This window comes from Candida dubliniensis, chromosome 3, assembly GCF_000026945.1.
Source record: "Candida dubliniensis CD36 chromosome 3, complete sequence".
Lineage (NCBI taxonomy): Eukaryota > Fungi > Ascomycota > Pichiomycetes > Serinales > Debaryomycetaceae > Candida > Candida dubliniensis.
Window position 1 is genome coordinate 335,449 of NC_012862.1, and position 17,924 is coordinate 353,372.

Sequence of the window (17,924 nt, forward strand, 5' to 3'; positions counted from 1 at the left end):
AAATGATTATGCTGTAACTGCGTCTTTATTCTCTAGACTTTCACTTTTATTGTTCTCTTGTTGATAATACTCTTGAACCTTGGATCCATCACCATAATCTTTGATATTAGGATCTGAATCATCTGGTAAGTTGGATTTGAATTGTGATAAATCCCATGTTTCTCCATTATCTTCTTCAGTATAGTATTTATCGGAGAATTTCTCCAAAATGACTTCTCTACCTGTAAGTACTCTTTTACCTTTCTTTTCATCTTCCTTTCTTTGAGATTCCTTTTTCGAATTCTGCTCTTGTTTCCATTTGGCAAAAGATTCAGCTGTGATTGGTGTGAATTTGCTTTTATCTAATTTACTTCTTTCCAATTCAAGGAATTCTTCCAAAGTAATTTTAGGTTCGTTTTCTGCCGCTAGTCTTTCCAATTTCTTTTGTTCTTTTGTTTTCAATACGAATCCAGGAGGCAAAGAATGTTTATATTTACAATCATTACCACCATTAGGACAAGTCCAAAACCAACCGTATTTACCATTTTCAACTGCTTCAATAAAATATTTACAAACTTTATCTGTGGTGGTTTTTGGATTCCCATGTTTCGATAAAATAACTTTTCTTAATTTTTCTTCATCCCAATTATCCATGGTATCATTTTCCTTTTCTTCTTGTCTACTATCTGTGTATAAATCCTTTTTGACAACTTTACGTCCAACATTTGGATCATGACTAAATTTACATTTGTTGCCCTTTGTACATAATCCTTGTTTGAAAAATTCACATAATATCGATTTGGGATCAACACCAAAGGGGACTTTCTGTTGTTGAATACCAAACAAAGCTGCTGCTTCCTTTTTGGCTTCTTCTTGTGCCTTCTTTTCTTCGGCTTTCCTCTTGGCTTCAGCCTCTTTCTTTTTAGCCAAACCTCCATCAATACCTGCTTTCATTTGGTTGATTTGTTGTTGGACTTTTTTCGATTTGTTCTTGTTTTTCAAACCAAAAGATTTATCTTCAGCAGACTTGGCCTTGGCCTTGGCTTTAGACTTATCTGATGGCTGATTACCTTTCTTTTTTGGTGGCATTGTTGTAGCTCTTTTATACTTTCAATCAATTATCTCTTCAAATGATGTTTCTGCAAAATATATGAGAATTTAAACGCAAAAGAAAAACGAAAAATTTTTCTTTCTTCTAAGTTTTTTACTGTTGCTTTTTGTTGTCTGAAGAGAACAAGTCGATTACTTATGTAAGCTCACGTGCGGAAAGGCTGTCTCTTTCAAACAGGGACAAACTATACAAGTTAAAAATTAGTAAAACTGAAACAACGTTAAGATAATTCATCTGTAACCACATTAAACAAAAGTATAGATAAATACATTCATTCATTCACATATGTACAGTCTCTATACACTATCCTTTAACGAAATTTTTGAGATATTCTTTTCTTTTCTTTGCCAGAGTTTGGAGTAGCAGCAGCAGCAGCAACAGTTGCTCCGACAATTTGTATGGGTGAACTAATAACAGGCGCTGTTCCTTTAGGAGAAGCTATGGAAGAAACATGAGAGTTTCTAAAGCTGTTATTCGTTGATAATTCCGGTGATATATTTGTAGTTGATTCGTTGGGAGAGTTTTGTCTAATGCCCTTTTTTGATCTTTTCTTTGTCCCTAATATACCTTCAAATCTGGTAACATTTTCATTTGTATTAGAAGCAAGTTCATGGTCTCCATCATTGTGCGCAACACTTAATGTTGGCGAAGAAATTGCCGTAGACTGAATTGAAGATGGTGTTTGATCAAGATCGTGGGCATCAAATCCTGAAGATAAAGGCATCTTCGGAGTCGAAAACACTTCGGCTCTGGTCTTGTTACTATGTCTGCTACTTCTGAAGGGTATATATGACCGTTTGTTGGAGTGAGTAGAACTGCTGGCTACTTGTGTACCACCAATGGAGTCAGCCAAATTTGCTCTGAAAGATGTGTTTGATGTTGTTCTGGCCAAACTCCTGTTCAAAATAACCGATGCCTTCTTATCATAAACATTTGGTGCCGATTCCATAGGCATCAACGTGTCACTTGAATTACTATATTTGGTGTCAACTGAAGCACTATGGACATGGTAACGTGGATGTGCTTGGTTTCTTCTCATGGCCCTATTAGCTACTGCTGGTATATGACCGGCTTGCTCAGACTCTTTGGTGAAAAAAGAGTCAAAATCGTCTAAGGCGGCCCAAACATTACTTAACAGTGCCTCTCGGTCCTCGACATTAACAGATACACTATCAACAAATTGAGTTTGATCACTAGCTGGTCCATAATACTCTTCCAGGTGAAATTGGATATCACTTCCATCCTCTTCTTGTTCCACATTTTCATCAACAATATTGTTGACTGTACATGTTGAAAAAACAGCATGCACGTTATTTCTCGTAGTCGCTGCAGTTATTGCCGGCATGGGAATTGACCAACCACTCTCATCCGGTATCCCGAATAAAGTGGCAGTATTCTCATATTCTTTCTTCATTGAAGTGCTTCCCAAACTCATTCTTAAAATATCCTTATCTGATTGCGATCCAGGTATAATTTCAGCTTCATCTAACACTTGCAACGCCCATTCAGCATAATCTGTGAGTAACAATCTTAATAATGGGGATATCAAGTCAGCCCCAACACCAATAAACTCATCTCTTTGAAGATCAACTAATGGGAAAATCAGCTGCAAAAGACCCAATGTCTCTGTTTTCACCCAAGGTATTTTATTGAACAACAACCCTAAAAGTAGTACCAAAGTTTGTGCCTGATACTCTGGGAAAAATGCATTCTTGATACATGAAATAGACTGATCAAGGAAATCAGACTTAGATCTAAATCGTCTTTTAGCAAATGAGACCAAAAGTTTTGCTAGTGCTGATTTACCACTATCCTCTGCCAACTGACTTAGAGCCATAGCAGTGTTTTCAATTTCTGGTGTCACACTTTCTTCACTTAAATGATGTAAAAATCGTGGCATGTTGGCCAATAATGCAGTCAACACTCTGGAATCGCCCATTCCAATAATCAAACTGTCCTTATGAACAATCAACTTATCAAGGAACTTCAAAGTTGGTTCCCAAGACGTTGATGAGCGCAAACCTACCAAAATCACCTGTTGTAAACCCTCAAACTTACCTTCCCACTTTTGCGGGAATGTTTTCGTCAAACAAGCAACGGTATCTTCTGCATCCAAATCGATCTTAGAAATAAACTTGTTTAAAGTAGACAAAACTTCAATAAATTCTTGTTCATGAATGGTGCTTAAACAAGCAACGCTAGACCAAAATAATTGAGGAAAATCAATTAACTTCTCTGAGTCAAGCTCAGCTGTTATAGCATTCAACGTCATCAATATTTGCATTGCAAACCCTTGAATATCAACAGTTTCATCTGATATAGTGTTGGATAAACGATGCAACATATCCTTCAACATTGACTGATCTAAAAACGACAATAATGATCTGAACACTTGAAATGACCTACAAGCAATATGTCTAACAGCACAAGTGGTAGCCCAATGTAATGACACTCTACTCCAATCATCTTGTATATTCGGAGCAACAGCAGCAAACATTTTAATGGCACTTCTTATCAACAAATCCATATTTTTTGGTGTTCTTGCACCCCTTTTGTCGTTGTTTAAATCATCATATACCCATAAGTGCTTAATATGATCGTTTTCTCTAAGTGACAGAACCGTCTCTTGTGCCTTGGGATCATCACGGACTAATGCATGAATCAAATGGACTAAAAAAGTTCCTGCCTGTTCCTGAACTATTGGCAAATAATGATCCATCAAAGAAAGTGACACGTGTAATAATAAAGGAAGTTTTTCAATCATTAAGTCATTCTTGAGTGTTACTATATCAACCAAAAACACCATGCTTAATTGACCTAATGAAAATATAACATCTTTTTCATTTGTTTGAACAACTTTTTTGATATCACATACATAGGGATAATCCTTATTGATCGGAACTGGTGATTTATTACCTAATTGAGGTGGAACCATCATTCTAGGTTGTAAATTGTTAATTAGTTTATCAATAATATAAGCTGGATCAGATCTCGCAAATGCCAAATAATCGATGATCTGTCGTGACTGTTCAACAAATGATGGATTTTTCAGTTCAAGACTGCTTTGCAACAAGAATTCCACAATTTTGTCAATATTTTGAACATTATTGCTCAAAGAAATCCATAATACTTCTATCTGATTAGACATACTAGAACTGTAATTCACCGTGATTTCAAAAAGATTGCTCAACACCATCAATGATGAGTTGTCAAATAATTTTTCATGAATATCTGTATTACTATCTTTTTCAGGTAAAGGATTTTCGTAGTTTAATATAACTTGTGAAACCATGGGTACTAATAATGACAAAACAGCTTCTCTTGCAGCAGGAAAAATCAAATTCATATTTTGCGTCAAGTAACTGATCCTATTATACAAGCTTTCTGGTTTCATATTTTGAATATCGTTTGAAAGATCAAATAGCACTTTTTTGTAAACAACTGGACTCTTACTGCAAATTGCTTCGGTGTACCTTTCTAACGATTCAGTTCCTAGGGTCTTTTTTTCAAAATACTTGAGTAAGGCAATTGCAGATTTTCTCACTTCAAAGCTTTCATTTGCCGCGAATACAGAAGCTAAACAGATAAGTTCATCTTGAACTATTTCAAATTTGTTTTTCGCCATAAATATCTCAACAAACAAACAAAAATAACTTTCCAAAGACTTTTGGCTGATATAGCATCGTTCAACAACAGCACTAATAATATCTTGAAACTCAAAGTTTTTCTCAATAACATTCCTTAAAGCACAATGGCCTATTTCCTTTATTTTCTCAACGTCCGATTCCAATAATGCCTGTATCCAATTCAATAAACCTGGAATGTCAAATGAAACAACAGCCAAATTCCCTGGTATTTCTATCTTCTTCTTGATTTGACCAGAACATAAAATGGCCATACATTTTAGCGATGCTAGTTGTAGTTTTTTCCGTTCAATTTCAAGTATTGCAAGTGCAGATGGCCCAGCCTTTTCTGTTTTGATTCGGCCAATTATAGCATTATATCGTTCCTCAGTAACAGCGCTGCTATCACCATAGCCACACCATTCCTTTAAATAATTGAAACAGGCTACTCTCGCTTCAAATGGTAGCCATTTTTCCAAATCCGACTTTGCTTCAAGTCCAGCATAAACATTTTCTAAAAATCCGCAAAAATAGCGGCGCAATTTCTGACACTCAAAATTAGTTTGTATCGCCGGCTCCGACAAAAAATTCTTCACATTTTTAACAATGGCTACTAAGTTGGCCACAATTGAATCATCAGTATATATCAATTCATGCAGGCCAAATTTCTCAGTTAAATTAGCTAGAATATGAACAATTTCAAGTCTGAACGTATCATCTTGAAGATTGCGGGTTTTGATATTGGTGTTCCATTCTTCTACCGCCAATGGGATATTCTCCAAAAAACTTTTCAAAATGTTAATATTTATATGGCTCAACCCTACTATGACAGATTCTTTTACCATTGGTTGCGACAGTCTCAATAAGGGCAATACCATTTTAAATACTGACTTTGCACTGGTGATTTTTTGGTGCTGAATAAACATTTGCAAAGACTTTTTGCGTCCATGAGTTGGTTGATTTGGAAATGATATTTTTTGATCGTTTGTAGCAGTTAAAGTGGAGCAAGCAAATATAAGATATAATTTCCATTGGTTTACTAGTACTTCAGGAGGCACGTTGGTTGGTGATTTGGAAAATAATGACGATGTATAAGATTTATAGCTATCAGAAAACTCCAACACAAACTCGTGCATTTGAACCAAACAAACACAGACAAGATTACGACACATTGCTACCGGCATGGGGCATCTATCAAAAAATATTTCTAGCACTTTGGGATATAAACGTAGCCAAATTGCAGAATCTATGCCATATTCAGACTCTGCTAATCTGATCAAGATATTCTTTTTGTTTTTGAGTTTTGTTAATCTTGTACGTTCTGGCACGCTCAATTCCTTACGGTAAGGTTGGATCAATTCAACAAAATCAAGATCCTCCAAAATATGAACAAGTCTTGTCCCAACATCGGCAGCAAATTTTGAAGAGCTTCTAGAATGTTGTTTGGTTCCTGAACTAGAATCAGTTGATGAATCGGTTATATTATAAACCGCTTGATCAAATTGTTCAACTAACTTAAGAACTTTAATCCCATAGTATCTCGTTTTGGGATTCTGGGAACAAAGGAAAAACAATCCATTTCCCTCTATATCTTCAATGGCAGTAATTATTGTTTTCCACTCAAATTCATCACTAGGGTTTAATTTCGTTGTATGAGAATCTGACAAATCGGCATTTTTCCGATTGATTTTGTACAAGTTATTTAAAGCATCTCGGTTGTTCAGTTTATCATTTCCGGCTAAGGCGCCTATTGGCTGGTCTGCCTTTTTCTTTTCAAGCAAATCTTGGAACAGAAGCAACCAACAGTCCAACAATTCAGTATACAATTTTAATAATTTGGTGAATTGATCCGAATATAAATATTCTGTGTCATAAGTTGGGCCAGTTTTGTCGGAAAAATGGAACGCATGCTTGGCGTAAATAGTCATCAAGGAGGTTGGGTTTTTTTTAGAGGCTAAATATTTCAATGATTTGATGGAAGTCACTGAAATTCGTGAATCTGGATGGATTGCCCCTCTAATCAATATATCAACAACCTGTTTAAATGGAATCAAATTCTGATTGTTATCACCAGATGCTCCTACAATTCCCCATGGAATAGCTTCGATTACAGTAGCAAATAATTGTATGTGAACCTCCTTAGTAGTTTGAGGGGTAGGATCGTAGTTAAAATGAAACCCAAATGATGATTGAGATTTACTTGATCCCAAGGAAAATAAAGAGTTATTTTCATTATTGAATCCTGATCCATATTGATTATCTAAAATCCTTAATAACGATACTAAAGTGCGACAGATTTCCTCGTGAGCTGCCAGGTTGGTACTGTTCTTCGAAATGAATAAAAATTCATTAACCTTTTTCTTTTGTTCGTTTGGAAATTCTGCTGGAAAGCTGGGTTTGTCGCCAATTTCATAGTCTTTCAATATTGCAAGATAACTTTTGATAACAATTATGAGTTTTTCGGGGAATGCATTTTCCAATGATGTTCCATTGAAACTCATATTCAAAAGTCTAATTAATACTTGCTCCAACACATAGTTCAAATGATTGTAGCCCACTATTCTGATTAGTTCGATTAAAGATCCAATTAGGAATAAGTCTGATGATATCCACTGATGTTTCTTACTGGTAGCGTTATTGTGGAAAAATAACAACTCAAAAATTGCATCTAGACGCTTAATTGTATTATTTAAAGTATCTGGTAATCGGTTGAGATAAACCCAAATTAATCTCGTAATACTCATAATATAGGTAGTTTTGTCTTCAGCTTCAACTTTGGGTTTCAATTTGAAGCTATTCTCGTTGATTACGTTTATCCAAACTTCAGAAAACAACTCCTTTCTTGACACAGACAAAGCAGATGCCATTAGAGTCAATGAGTGAGACCAGCCGTTATTTGAAGATACACCTGATGATGTATTCAGAGTTGGCAAGGTCAACGAAGTTGGACTGCTGGTTGAACCTAAAGATTGTCTCCATAGCTTAAATGCCTTGTGGTAGACTTTTTCAACACCTTCTACCCACGACGGATAATTAGCTTCTGCAGTTATGATATTAGCTAACGGCAAAAACAAGTGGCTGAAAACTTCACAATACGCATATAATACTGTTTCATTTGTTGTTTTATCGAAAAATTTTGCCAATGACTGGATGAATTCGGCACTTTCTTCAAATTCCTCTAGTGGATAGATTGTAAGCTTGAGATACTTCATTCCATTTATCAACAAATAGAGTTTTGGCTCATCCTCGTGGCGTATTTGTTGAGGCACCTTCTCCAAATCAGCAATGAACCTGTCATTGACACTGACAAATCGTTCACGTGACATATATCCCAATAGTTCGGCAAATAAGTTCCAATTGGCAGCACGTACCAACGATTGACTTGTACTGATAGGATCAGTAGTCTTTAACTGAGTGTAGACAATTTCCTCTAATTTACTACTGAGATCACTTCCCATCACTGATAGTGGTGTTTGTTTTACAATTTCAATCAAAACACGACACAATATATAGATTGAAGCCAATGATTTTCTATCAGCATGGACAGCAGTTTCTTTTGCTTGAGAAATTTGGTCATCATAGAATTGTTTTTGTTTCATAAATACACTTTCCGATTCAGGTACATTCAGTGACGATTGAATTGCAGCTGAAGAAGATACGTTTCGACGATGGGCTATTCTTGAAAAGCTCTTTTTTCTCATCAAACTCAAACTTCGTTTAGCACTGGAAGCCGAGTTGCTATTTTTGGCTATCCCTGGGTTTGATGGGCTGATTGGGGATGTCGTTGTTGTTGATGATGAAGTTTTGGAAATTTTAAGCAAATTTGTTTGAGCTACTCCTACCGCTTTTTCAACTTCTGTTGCAGCCATAGAGGCAACTTCACTCTTTGATTTTCTCCAAAACATCACACTATCAATAACTGGTTTAGGTTTTCTTCGAGCAATGTACCCCAAGGCGGATATGATTTTGTCAAATTCGGCATCGACACCTTCTGCAATCAAGTCTAAAATTGGCGGTTCCTCATTCAACGGATAATCAAGACACAAATTTAGTTTACGTTCGGCGTGACGAACAAATTGAGTGAATATGATGTGCAATGTGTATTCAGCAGAAGTTTTAGAATCGGTTGCTAAGTCACGTCTAATTGATCCAAATTCTTCGCCATTTTGTAGTGTAAGTTTTTGTAGTGACGCAGAAGACATTGGTGGGGGTAATTGAGGTGATGGCTCTACACGATTATGAAGTGGGAATGTTGACATTGGTGATGATAATTGGTTTGCCAGAGAAGTATTAGCCCCCAAGTTGAAATCAAATCCCGTCATAAGTGGGGTCTCAAGCAGACCAAGTCGATCATTGGATTCGTTGTCTAAATCCGGCGTTGTTGTGTCATGGTAATCTGTAACAATTGGGGGTTGCTGCAATTTGAATGATGTTTTGTGTTCTTCCAAATTATCAGGCATATACGCTAGCCCTATTGGTGCATCAAATTCCAAAGAGGAATTTTTTGTTTGAACATAATCTACTTTTTGTGAGCTGATATTTTGAGAATCTTCAGTACCGAGAGATAACCCCGATTCTGTATCTTGTGTATATGGTTGCATTTGCGTATGTTGGTGGTTGTTTTCCCTTTTCTTGAAGGTGTCTACTTCATGCTCTATTCTTTCTAATCGAGCATCTATCATTTGTGGTTCGTGGTCCAACATTGGTACTGGTGATGCCGATAATGTCGATGGCTCTTTTTCTGTCAAATGGTCTGATGATTCTTGAAGTAGCTGGGGCTGTGACTTCTGTATATTACTGCTATTCGCCAGATTGTTGTATAATGCAATGGTTTCACCTAATATGTCCGAGTCAATTGTCGAGTTTTGAAAAGAAGTTGCCGATGGCGGCAATTGATCCTTGGTGAAGTCTAGTATGGTAGGCGGCTCTGGGGTAAGTGTATTCTGTTGTTGTTGTTGTTGCATATACTGCTGCAATTGGTTTTGTTGGTGTTGAAGGTAACCATTTTCCTCTATCAGTAGTGAGCGGATAGAATGCTGTGGTTCAAGTATGAATTGTTGTTGTTGTTGTTGTTGTTGTTGATTTTCATCATCACTGTGGTTTTCTTCAGGAATGGCGTTGTTGGATCCGGAATAATTCTGTAGAGACAACTCATCTAGATCGGGTATTTCTATCATCTCGAGCTATTCTTCAATCTTGAAACGTAGATAGTTGGTTAATCTTATTATGATTAATCAATTTTTTTTTAAAAAAAAGGAAGAAAATATAAAAGAGAATTTTGGTGAATAAATTTTGGTGACAAAAACTGTTTGAAAATTGTTTTATTTCAACTCCTTTTTTTTTTTTCTTCTGTATTAAAGTGCGACATTGAAAAGTACTACTAAGAAAAACATGTTACAAAAGTAAAACTTGTAAACAAAGAGAAACAGAGAAGAAAAATAGGAACTGGCAAGAATGTTTATTGTCTTGTCTTGTCTTGTCTTCCAAGTACCAAAAAGATTTTGACCAAAAAAGATAAGAGAAAGGGGGGGGGAGGGAGGGGATGGAGGTTTTGACAAAACCTTTGCACCAGAACATTTAGTTTTGGAAATTGAATTTCTTTTATTCTATAATTGTGTGATTATAACCATGACAATAAAAATTGATAATGAGAAATAACAAGAACAATTAGAATTAGTGCAACAATAAATGTAGAATTGCCATTAGGAGGAGGAGATTAATAGATTGAACTTTTAGTGAAAACGGAATAATAAAGACAATTACATTAAAAAATTCTTTTAATGAATTCCATCGAGTTAAAATAGAAAATGTTTTGATTTAGTGGTAAACTAAATCAAACGCGATGATTAAAATCGAGACATACATTGGTATTAATTTACAACCTCACTCATTCATCATCAAATACAGTACAATCATTTTACATTCTCTCCTTTCATTTTTCTTTATTGTTACACCAAATATTGCTAAGGATATTCTAAGCCATTTTAGAATATCAAAGGAGTAATTTAATTCAAGTTCTGAATATACTGGGTGAGAGATGATACTTTAGTTCATTCTCGTCTAATGGAGTGGGCTAAACTTTGTGTGATTAATAACAGGCCTTACTATAATTGGGTTTTCTTTTAAAACATTTTCTAAAAGTACAAACATCTTCTGGTGTTTCAAGTATAATGCCAGACTTGTTTTCAAACCATATATGTGTCCAGTAATTCATAACAAGAGACATTTCTAGTGGATCTATTGTGCCATCTTTCATTAAATGTATTAAAATAATGCACTTAAAGCTACCTCATATTGTTTTGAAGGAAATGATGGATTACAAAATCAAATATTGACTAGGGTTGATAATAGATTTCGTTGTTTTCAACCAATGATGTGATTCCCTTTTCGGTTTACAATTAACTGAAACTTGATTCTTCAACTCATTTTAACTTTTGTAAATAAACTACTATGAGATTCTCAGTGTTTTTTAGTCTCTTAAAAATGAAACATTTGGAAATAGGGTTTGTAGAAAATCTTGGTGAAGTCACGTGTGCGTTGATTATTATCTAGATATTTCAGTTTACTAGAAAATGCACTCTCCAACCCATATTCATTGTAAGACGTTTTCTAATATTCAATCCATGTAAATATGTCAATCATTTAAAGTCACCTGGTAGTCTTATCAGAGTTCTATATTAGCTGTTCTTGTTTCTAGGGGAGACACAGCAAGGTTAATTTGCATACTAGACTGAGAATGATGTTCTATCACACATCACATCGCCAACTCAGTCTAATTGTTCTTCCTCTGTTAATTTCTTTCTTGTATTTCAATTACATAGGTTTGCGGTGGCTAGTAAGGGTTGTCCAAGCTTGTAATCATTTAGTAATTATTCTAAACCAAAAGGAAGAAATTTTTGTAATAAAGAATTGTCAACGAAAGCTTCTATTTTGTTGAAGTATTTGGTTGGGTGTAGTCTATATCACTCATCAAACTGGAGACAAACAATGAACTTGCGGATTAATTATTCTTTAAGAACCTAAAGATATCTGATTTGCATATATTTCTCAGTAGCTGCTGCTTTCTTTCTATCTAATACCAAACGAAAAGAAAACTGAATGTTGGGTATAAAATTAAATGAATTATTCTTTCACCAAATTTTTGAAAAAAATAATTTTCAACAAACCTGATTTTCAAGTAATCAATCAATTCCTTGAAGTACATACCTTTCCTGTTTCCTGTGATGGTAAGATTATTAAAAGCGTAATCAGGAGAGCGACTATAATCAAGTTACACTTCTGTGTTAGAAGGGAGGGGCTATAATCAAGTAACATCAACTTGGTATCTACATGCAAATGCCACATTGTATTTATGTAACTATGGTGTCATTTTGAAATCACCATATGATATGATTGTGGCAGTTTCACCTGATAAGATTCTGTTTCTGCCAATTTTGCTTCCCTTTACAGCAAGATTATAAATGTTGTGTCAAGAGTATCAGCTAACTATTCTATACGACAGTAATGCTATATAAAAAGAAACACTCAACAAATTATTCTTCTACTAAAAGAAACGCTAAATCTAGAACTACTTGCATGAAGGATAATCCGACGACGATGAATTACAACCAAAAACCAAGCATTAATCGGCGATGTTATTGTTATGCACCTGTATATGGAAGTAATTCGGAAAAACTTTTACAATAAATCTTTTTTATGTGTATTTACATTCAGGGGGTCAAAGGATAGAAAAATAGATAGAGATTGACTATAATTGTTGCATTTGTGAGTTGTGTCAACTGATGATGATTGCAAATTTGTCGTACGATTGAAAGTAACGATCGTTTCTCGTTCAGACGTACCTTTCTCTCTCAAAGTGGCTTGGTTGTATTTTTTTTTTTGTTTTTTGTTTTTTTGCAGCAAACAACACCAAAGAGTCGTTAAAAAGAATATGTTGGGTGCGCGAATTAACTTCCACCCATAATCAAGGAAACGAATTCAGGAATATTCCTCCTTTTTGACACATTTCAGGTAAGGTGATTAGAATGGTGTATACTTAGAGTCTGAAAACTATATAAATGACGAGAAATTCCAACTAATTTGTGAATATTATTATTCCTTTATTCTGTGGTTTCATTTTAAAATCATATCGTTGGTTTCCATTTCCCGTCATCACTAATAGAGATTGATTATCAATTGTAAAAAGCTAGCTATTCCCTTCTAATTTAAAGTATTATTTCTACAAGTATGAAGCTCATTACTGAAAATGAAAAAAGTGACCATAAAAGTCACATTATGAAACAAGGTTCCAAAGGTTTTTTAATTGGTTCAGTTGTTGGTTTAGGTTTGATTAGATATTTCAAATTCAAACAACCACTCAAATACAATTCATTCAATTGGACAATCAAAGCATGTTTATACACCATGCCTACTTTAGGTTTTACTGCATTTTTAACTGATAATGGTGGTACTCAATTTTTCAAATCTCGTTATCGTTCACCTCATTTACAACAAGAAAAACAAGTCAAATCTCAACAATTGGACAATTTATCGATGCTGGAAAGAATCATCTATCGTTTAAATGAACATAAATATAAATTGGTTGTTGGTGCATGGGCTGGTTTCCTTTTTGGTGCTTGGAGAGTAATCAACAAGGATTTATTGTTGACAAAGACTCAAAAATTGATTCATGCTAGAGTTTACGCTCAAGCATTTACCATTGGAATCTTGTTGAGTACTTTGTACTTGAACATGAAGGAAGTTGAGTTGAATAACAAATTGCCTCAATTGCCACAAAGCTGGGAAAGAGTATTAAAGGAAAAAGGTGAGTTATAGATTAGGAAAACTCTTTATATAAACTGGTTTTATAATAAATATTAAGTTATATCAACTGAATTGTGATCAACATAGAAAGTTGTCTCTCACAAAATACCTACAGAGATGTTAATAAGGAACAATGCAAACTTTCAGGACTGTGAAAAGACAAACTAAAATGTATAATAAAACGATAAGCTATTAAAACAAAACAAATATACAAAGAATGGAAAAACTCTCATAAAAAAATTCAAGTTTTTTAAAATGATTGGATTTTTTTTATCTTTTTTTTTTTTCTTTTTCTAGAGCAACAAATCAATCAACAAATAAAACGAATATGTATATGTAGATAAAGTGTAGAAAGTAATAATAAAAAAAAAGATATAATTAAAAGTGTAATTGTATTTAATACAAGTTACAAAATTAAAAAAAAGGAGCTGAAAAAAGGGTATCACAGAACTAGTAGCCAATAGTAGCAACAGAACCAGACTCGCTTAACCAAGAGTTAACGGTATCTTCATCTAATGATGAGCCGAAATCAGTATTAGAATCAACTTGAACAATATGGATTTCATCACCGTTGAAAATAACAGCACCCTTGAATGATCCAGAAGTTGGTCTAGCAAAGTAATCTTGAGAACCACCACCACCATTGTTACTGTTTTGAGAAGAACCTTGACCATCGTGCAAGTGAGAAATCATTTTACTGGAACCACTGCTTAAGACTTCAAACAAATCTAATTCACCACAACCGGTCTTCCAACAAGAACAAGTGGCTTCACCGTATTGTAAAGTTCTTGGGATCTTAGCATTCAATAACCAAACGGCTGGCATGTCTTGGTTATAACCGTTACCATTAGTATCACTTGGCATTTCAAATTCAAAAACAAAAATCTTGCTAGTTCCTTTGAAACCGTGATAAGCAACAGTACCATCTCTATAATAACCACAATCGGAACTACTACCACATTTAGAACCAGAGAAGATGATGAATTCTTCGCCAGATTTGATAGTGGTTTCTCCCAAGGCAACAGGAGTTGAAGACCCACCAGAATTATCGGAGTTGGCATAAGATAATGAGTTACCAAAATTAGCAGACCAAACACCAGAACCAGAACCACCATGATAGTTCAAGAACACACAGTTATCAGTGGATCCTGGAGTGTAATGACTGTCTCTGGTCCAAGCACCATCAGCAGAGGCAGTTTCTGATGAAGATGGTTGAGCAGATGTTGAGGTTGGAGCAGATTTGGTTGAGATATCGGTTCTATAAGCTTTGCCTTCACCGTCAAGGGCAGAAACAGATCCATAACCGGAACCGGAACCAGAACCAGAACCTGAGTTGGCATCATTATTAGCAGCAGGTGATGAAGCAGCTGAATTTGTTTCAATAGTAGAGGTTTGGAGGGCTTGAGAAGTAACAGTGTTACCATTACCATCAACGAAAACTGTTTGTGTGACTTGAACAACTTCAGTTGCTCTCTTGTGTTTATGATGAACGTGTTTTGTATTACAATCTTGTTCGTCAACTTGTCTCTTTGAATTACCATTACTGCTTGGGTAGTAAACACCAAATTCTAATAATTTCAAAGGTCCTCTGAAATGAACAGATAATTCTTCGTCTAATGGAGACAAGTTACCACTAAAGGAATATGATTTTTGAGTACATTTACCAGTGTTTTCATCCATATTGGTAACGTCTTGATAAGAACCAGAGAATCCGATACCCTTGTAGACGACTTTTTTGGTTTCTGAACAGTAGTAGTTTCCACCTTCAAATGAACATCCGGCATTGACAGTGGCCGAAAGTGATGCTAACACAGCTAATAATGTAGTAGAACTAAATTTCATTGTGAAGTAAAGTATTTAATGTATTTGCTGTTGTATATGTTTATAAGTGGGTATTACTTGAGTAAATTAGTTTTTGTTATCGAATGAGTGACTAATGGGTTAGACTAATATTGAACAAATGAATGAACAAGTTTATTTGAAAAAAATATATAATGAATTAACGAAAAGGAACGTGGAAGTGTTGATTATGAAAAAAAAAACAAAGTGCAAGTTGTTGTTGTTGTTGGTGATATCAGTAATGTTAAATATGGAATTTTAAACGAAAGGAAGAAAAGGAGTTTTTTTTTAAAAAAGAATAGCAAGGGAAAGGGCGTAGTTTTTAAAGTAATAATTCAAAACCAAAACATAAGTTTTTTGACAAGCATTAGAATGTTAAATAATAGGGAAAATTAAAAACAAAGCATTCAGAAAATAATTATTAACCTGCCCAATATTTTTTGAGGTGACTTGTTACTTTGTTTTATTGTTGATAGATTTTTGTGTAATTGTTTACAATTTGCAAAATATTGCGAAAAAAAAAGAGCAATTAGGCAGTAATGCATATAAAGCTACCGATTGGAGTTTTGTGTCATCTGTTAAAGGTTGGCCAATCACGTGCTACAGTACATTTTCCTGTATGTAGTTACCCTCGAAATTATTTTTGGCCTCCTTTTAAAGTTTACACGAGAAAAAAAATAATATTCTGCCAAGTTTAAAAGAAATTTTTTCTTTTTGGTAATTTTTCCATTTTAGTGTTAATGTTTATATACAGGAGTCTAGAACACAAAACTATATGACATTAGTATTTTGTGCACAAATGAACGACCTGATGATTTGTCTATTATCTAGCTCTACTTAATTTGTCGTCAAGCCCCAGCCACTTTAGTTCAATTCATCTAAATTCATTTTATTATTGTGTAATATGATAGAGTAGCTTTCTTGTTGTTGAAAAATTGCAACAAGGCTGGTTCTGGGTAGTATTGCTGAATAGTGGTGGTGGTAATTGTTGTTGCTTAGCCATTACTGGTGGTGGTGCCATCAGTTGTAGTTCCAAGTATCGCTTTAGTAAAACAGCAACCAGATACTAATTTACTTTATTTTTTTTTTAGCCAGCAAGCAAAGAAGAAAACGAATCTACTGAGATTGAATCTGGTGAGGCAAGCTTTATTGTTCTCGAAGCGAACGGTGATGGATGACGATGGATGTTGCTTGATTTGATTTGATTTGGGCATGATCCGATTTGCATTTTTTCGCAATTTAATTTATCGCAATTGACAGTGCTAATCGTCTATCAACTGCACAGATTGTTCATAATAAATTTCTGATTGTTTTCTACGAAATTTTGAGTGTTAAGTATGCTTATTCTTGAAAGTTTTCACGATTCTTGGTTTTCCAACAAAAGCTTTTTAGATTAGTCAGTAGTCAATTATCAAAGTAATGTACAAACAGTGGGACCAAATGAGACGAACTAAGGGTGAGAGAAAAGATTGATAGAGTTTTCTTTGTAAGTGTTGTCCATTGTGGCCATTCTTTAATTGTTGGTGGGGTCTAATGTAAGTTATTTAATACACATTGATGGGAACAACAATAGAGAATTGTAAACCGACAGCCCGCGTTCTGCTTGTTGGAGCTGTGTTGGCAGGGGTCAGACCGTCAGCACCAAAAAAAAATAACCAAAGGAGAAAAAAAAATCGACAGAGACAATTGAAAGGAGGACAGGCAACTTATTGTTGGGCGGCAGGGAATGAAATGATCGACAATGAGGACGATGCGTGCATTAAGAAAAAAAAAATAAGGCGATTTGATTATTGTTTCATTTTTATTTTTCATTTTTCTCTTTTCGGTTGTTGAAAATTAACGACCCACATATTACATACCATAATGAGTTCCTTAAACTCTTGGGTTCTTTTTCTCTCGTGCATTTCACAAAAGAGAATTTTAAAAAGTCTTTTGAGGTTTGCACGACCATTAGTTTTTCTTTTTAGTCGATTGTAAGACGAGGTGTTAGTACGACAATATAGTCTTTCCTCCGCCAGATTGGTCTGAAACATTGCAGTAATAGGTCCACTTTTATTTTATCACCAAACAAGTAGTTCTAATTATTGTTCTTATTCTCTAAAGCTTATCAACTTTTTCTTGGTAACCAATTGCATCTATGAAACATTAAGGTATTGATCTCATTATATTGTTTGGTTATCCTTTAAACATATTTGAAACAAAAGTGTAACCACTTTGATCACAGCATCACATACCAACAGCTGTAAAAGCAAAGGAGCAACAAAAGCTTTGCGTTGGTACCTTTCAATTTGTGGTGTTATAGTCACAAACTGTCATGTTGAACAGAGTATTGTTGCAATTTACTACCAATACTAATAATCTTTATAACGTATACGCATATGCAATAATTATTACAGGCATTGGAATATAATAATAACGCCGATGAAAGTAAGAAAGAAAAAGCAAGTGACCAATGTAAAGCCAGACCGAGGGTTCTTCTTCTTCTCTATGGTATGCTATTAATTAGTCTACTAAATTGGGAAAAGTAATTAATCGAATATATTTTTTCAAAATTTTCGCATTTATTCCAC

The 17,924-nt window shown here is 34.7% G+C and overlaps 4 protein-coding genes across 4 annotated transcripts; 1 reads left to right on the forward strand and 3 right to left on the reverse strand. All coding sequences in view use genetic code 12, as the record gives it.

Moving 5' to 3' along the window:
* Nucleotides 1–6: 6 nt before the first annotated feature.
* On the reverse strand, nucleotides 7–1,068 carry CD36_81440 (translation machinery-associated protein, putative; the record flags this gene model as incomplete). Its single annotated transcript, XM_002419044.1, has 1 exon — nucleotides 7–1,068. One exon carries the CDS (start codon nucleotides 1,066–1,068, stop codon nucleotides 7–9), a length of 1,062 nt encoding a protein of 353 aa, XP_002419089.1.
* Nucleotides 1,069–1,400: 332 nt separating this feature from the next.
* Nucleotides 1,401–9,890, reverse strand: CD36_81450 (cell morphogenesis and proliferation regulator, putative; the record flags this gene model as incomplete). The annotated part of the gene is made up of 1 exon (XM_002419045.1): nucleotides 1,401–9,890. The coding sequence occupies one exon, from the start codon at nucleotides 9,888–9,890 to the stop codon at nucleotides 1,401–1,403; it is 8,490 nt and encodes a 2,829-aa protein (XP_002419090.1).
* Nucleotides 9,891–12,939: 3,049 nt separating this feature from the next.
* On the forward strand, nucleotides 12,940–13,527 carry CD36_81460 (mitochondrial protein, putative; the record flags this gene model as incomplete). Its single annotated transcript, XM_002419046.1, has 1 exon — nucleotides 12,940–13,527. One exon carries the CDS (start codon nucleotides 12,940–12,942, stop codon nucleotides 13,525–13,527), a length of 588 nt encoding a protein of 195 aa, XP_002419091.1.
* A 438-nt stretch (nucleotides 13,528–13,965) lies between these two features.
* Nucleotides 13,966–15,357, reverse strand: CD36_81470 (cell wall protein, putative; the record flags this gene model as incomplete). Its single annotated transcript, XM_002419047.1, has 1 exon — nucleotides 13,966–15,357. One exon carries the CDS (start codon nucleotides 15,355–15,357, stop codon nucleotides 13,966–13,968), a length of 1,392 nt encoding a protein of 463 aa, XP_002419092.1.
* Between the last annotated feature and the right edge of the window lie 2,567 nt (nucleotides 15,358–17,924).